This window comes from Nicotiana sylvestris, chromosome 8 (assembly GCF_000393655.2).
Source record: "Nicotiana sylvestris chromosome 8, ASM39365v2, whole genome shotgun sequence".
Classification (NCBI taxonomy): Eukaryota; Viridiplantae; Streptophyta; class Magnoliopsida; order Solanales; family Solanaceae; genus Nicotiana; species Nicotiana sylvestris.
This window is the reverse complement of record NC_091064.1, coordinates 225,163,461-225,168,027: the sequence shown is the minus strand read 5'-3', so window position 1 is coordinate 225,168,027 and position 4,567 is coordinate 225,163,461. Positions and strand designations below refer to the sequence as shown.

Sequence of the window (4,567 nt, the reverse complement as noted above, 5' to 3'; positions counted from 1 at the left end):
CAAACAAAGCCTTGCAGTCGGGCGGTATTTCTAAAAAGAAGAAAGTAGTGGCAGTGATGGTAGCCCAAGGTTCGAAGTCTCCCCTTACATACCAAACACCACCACCCACATATCAGCCTTCACCTCCCAGATACCAATAATCCACCGCCACTTACCATACTTATAACACTCAGCCAGTATACTACCACTTACCATCAGCCCGTTAAAACTACCAAAAACCCAAACCAAATTTTGACCGTAGACCGCCTAAACAAAACACTCCTATTGCTGAACCCATCAATCATTTGTATGAGAGACTGAAGGCTGCCAGTTATATCACTCATATCCCCACTGTTGCCATGGAAAATTCCTCCTAGTGGGTCAATCCAAAGAAGACATGTGCCTACCACTCGGGCATGAAGGGTCATACTATCGATGAATGTCACACTTTGAAGGATAAGATCCAGACGCTGATTGACACCAAATTTATACAAGCTAAAGGAGCCGAACCTATTGTCCGCAACAATCCCCTCCCGGATCACAGGGGTAGGGGGTAAATGTGATCGAAACTGATGAAGAATGCGATTCGGAAGGATTAATCAGGCTCATTCGTGAAGGGAATGAACCTAAAATACCTCCACTCATTCTCACACCTATTGTGGTGTAGATCCAGTCACCAATTGAGGTTGAAGTAATTGCACCGACCCCGTTTGAGGTTGAAGTAACAATGCCTTCAGCTACGCCAACTCCGTTTGAGGTGGAAGTGACCACACTTTTCATCATGACAGTAGCACCCACACCGTCCTTTAAGTCCAATACCGTACCTTGGGACTATGTTATAGAGGCAAGAAGGAAAGAAAACGGGAAAATGGAAGAAACCGGTGCACACAAGGTATGAGCAGGACCGGTAGGGTTTATATGCCCGAGCATTTGGGAGGAACAAGTAATAAAGCCGCTCCCAAGTAGCCTATCACTGAAACTAGCCCGCATGATATTTAAAGAAAGGTGCAAGCAAGAGAGTATTCTATGGTTGATCATCTAAACAAAACCCTTGCTCAGATATCCATTCTATCACTAATACAGAATTCTGAGGCGCATAAGAATGCATTGATAAAAGTGTTGAAACCTATTTACCCGACAACATCACTAGTGGAGAAAGAGCCAAGATGGTAGGACAAGTGTTGGAAAGCCATAAGATCACTTTTCACAAAGATGAGCTACCACCAGAAGGATTAAGTCACAACAGGGTACTACATATCACAGTACAGTTTGAGGATAAATTCATCGCCAAGGTCCTGATAGATGGGGGTTCGAGTCTCAACATTTGTCCATTGACTACTTTAAAGAGGTTGGGTAGAGGTTTGCATGAGATACGAGTAGGAACTATGAACATGAAAGCATTCGATGGGTCCCAAAGGGCCACGCTTGGGGAAATCAACCTATGTTTGCAAATAGGCCTGACATGGTTTGATGTTGAATGTCAAGTATTAGACATATCCTCCACATACAATTTACTGTTGGGACGACCGTGGATACATGCTGTTGGGGCCATAGCCTCCACGCTACACCAGGCCTTGAAGTTCGAATGGAATCATCAAGAAGTAATCATCCACGGGGATGGAAGTAATCCCATTTACACCAATCAAACTGTTCTGATTGTCGAGAATAGAAGGAAGTTGGGCGGAGAAACGTACCATCACATCGAGCGCGACAATGCAATTGAGAAAGACAAATGGTATAGTAATAAGATTGAAAGTATATTGTTATGGATAGGGTATGAACTCGGCAAGGGTCTCGACAAAAATCTTCAAGAGATCACCAAACCGATACAGCTAAAGCATCACGTCACAACTTTTGGGCTTGGGATATGAATACACCTGGCACGAGTATCAGAATTGGTCGCCACCATGGTGTGGTCCTTATTACCCTCTTGAACAGCCAATACCGCGTCTGCACTAGATATTTCAACAAACTGATGTGATATGGGGATCTGAAGAAGATGAGGTTTTGGCTGGCCTGAGGAATCTATTTATGGACGATGAAGACATGGATTTCAGTGCAATAGTTGAGGAGGAGGAGGAAGACCTTACAATTCAGACCATGGGAAAAGTAGCTGTTCTCAAGAACTGGACGGTTGCACCGTCCCGACCCCCTCGATTTCCTGGGTAGCCTGGCAATTAGCATGATCTATTTTTAAAAGCAATTTTAAACATTTAAGACATTTTTAGTATTTTGTTTTGGACGTATTTTGTTTTGAAATAATTGCTCGAGTCATCGAGCCGTACTTGTTTTCAAGATTTATTTAATGCATTGCTATTTTAGTATTCACTATTATCCTTTACATTTCTCTACAACATTATCATTACTTATCTTGATGAACCAACAACGGTGACATGTAATGAGACAACACAACATAAGGATAGTGATTCAGAGGAAATAGAAGAAGAAGATATAATACCTGAGGAAATTGTTAGAGAAGTGAAATTTTTTGAGAGCAAGCCTAAGTCCAATTTGGACGAAACCGAGGTAGTCAATTTGGGATATTCCGAAACAGTCAAAGAAACTCGCATAAGCATTCACCGGTCACCATCAGAGAAAGAAGAGTACATATGTTTCCTGAAAGAGTATGAAGATATTTTTGCATGGTCTTACGATGATATGACTAATTTGAGCACGTCTATAGTGGCTCATAAACTACCTACCAATTCGATGTGTCCTCCTGTAAAGTAGAAACTCAGAAAGTTCAAGCCGGATATGAGTTTGAAAATCAAAGAGAAAGTTACCAAGAAGATCAAAGCTAAAGTTCTCAGAGTGGCTGAATATCCTGCCTCGTTGGCTAACATCGTGTCAGTTCCAAAGAAAGATGGGAAGGTCAAAGTATGTGTCGACTATTGGTATTTAAATAGAGCAAGTCCCAAAAATGATTTCTCGTTACCCAATATACATATACTGATCAACAATTGTGCCAAGCATGAGCTCCACTCCTTTATAGATTGCTTCACGTGATATCATCAAATATGGATGGATGAAGAAGATGCCGAGAAGACAACCTTTATTATGCCATGGGGAGTGTATTTCTATAAAATGATGTCATTTGGTCTAAAGAATGCTGGGGCCACTTAATGAAAGCCATGTGTGAAACCTTCAAAATCAAGCATAAGAATTCCACAACATACATTCCCCAAATGAATGGAGCCCGTGGAGGCTGGCAACAAGTATATTAAGAAAATATTGAGAAAGATGGCAGACAACCACAAGCAATGGCACGAGAAATTACCATTTTCCTTATTGGGGTATCGTACCAGAGTCCGCACATGAACCGGAGCAACTCCCTACATGTTGGTCTACGGTACTGAAGCTGTCATTTCCGCTGAAGTCGAAATTCCCTCTTTGAGAATTATACAAGAAGCAGAACTTATTGATGCAAAATGGATACAAAGTCGCTATGAACAATAAGCTCTTATTGATGGGAAAAGAATGAATATGGTATGCCATGGTCAACTTTATCAGAACAGAATGTCCAGAGCTTTCAACAAAAGGGTCAAACCCTGACAATTCACACCGGGGCAGCTGGTGCGGAAGCGGATCTTCATGCACCAAGATGAAGCCAAAGAGAAATTTTCACCCCAATTGGCAAGGGACCTACATGGTTCATAGAGTACTAACAGGAGGAGCACTCATACTTGCATAAATGGACCGAGAAATTTGGCCAAAACCTATCGACTCAGACGCTGTTAAAAGATACTATGTTTAGGATTGTTTATATTTCTTCATTTGATATAACTGAACTACGCTGACCTGATTCCCGTTTAAGAGGGGATACATACGCAGCCCTGTGGGTTCGGTCACATCTTAATAAAATCTTCATTTTCCCATAGTTAGAAACTAGGGCAGAATTTTGAGGAGTACCCATAAAATTTTGAAGCAAGTCCAGCCAATTTTATCATATGCGGAACGACCAAAGAATTGCTTAGTAAACTGGGGCAGAATTCAATGCAAGGAAATCACGATGTCTCTAAATTGTCACAGTCATTGGTTCATATAATTTTCTTGATATTGCATACTACTATGTTTTTAAATAACTACATTCATCAAATGCACGCATATCTTTTCGAAAGCTTTATTTCTATGATAGCCATATGTTACCTAGGGTAACTCAAACAGAATCTCAAGACATGAGCATAGGCAAGCAGAATACAAAAGCACGAACCAACCTTCCTCGCAAAACTCACAATTTTTCTTTGTATGCAGGCACAATGAACATAACAGGAGTATTCACAAATACACACATCACTATCCTCATAACGACAAAATTGCCAAATGCAAATATATCTCCAGCTAGGAAATACTCTGCTACCACTCATTACCTTTCCTTGCACGAGACTAAGCACTGTCTCATATATTTCATAAGTCTAAGCACTGCCTTCCATTGCATGAGAGTAAACTTTGTCTCCTTTTCTTACTTGAGACTAAGCCATGTCTCTTATTTTGCATAGGCTAAGCATTGCCTCCCTAATTGCATAAGGCTAAGCACTACCTTCCATTGCATGAGACTAAACCCTATCTCCTTTCCTTGCATGAGACTAAG

General features: G+C 41.1%; 1 protein-coding gene across 1 annotated transcript; it reads left to right on the top strand.

Annotated features, from left to right (window-relative positions):
- The first annotated feature begins 1,145 nt into the window (after window positions 1-1,145).
- On the top strand, window positions 1,146-3,584 carry LOC138876433 (uncharacterized). The gene is made up of 4 exons (XM_070155353.1): window positions 1,146-1,734; window positions 1,976-2,112; window positions 2,710-2,856; window positions 3,456-3,584. The coding sequence occupies exons 1-4, from the start codon at window positions 1,146-1,148 to the stop codon at window positions 3,582-3,584; spliced, it is 1,002 nt and encodes a 333-aa protein (XP_070011454.1).
- The last annotated feature ends 983 nt before the right edge of the window (window positions 3,585-4,567 follow it).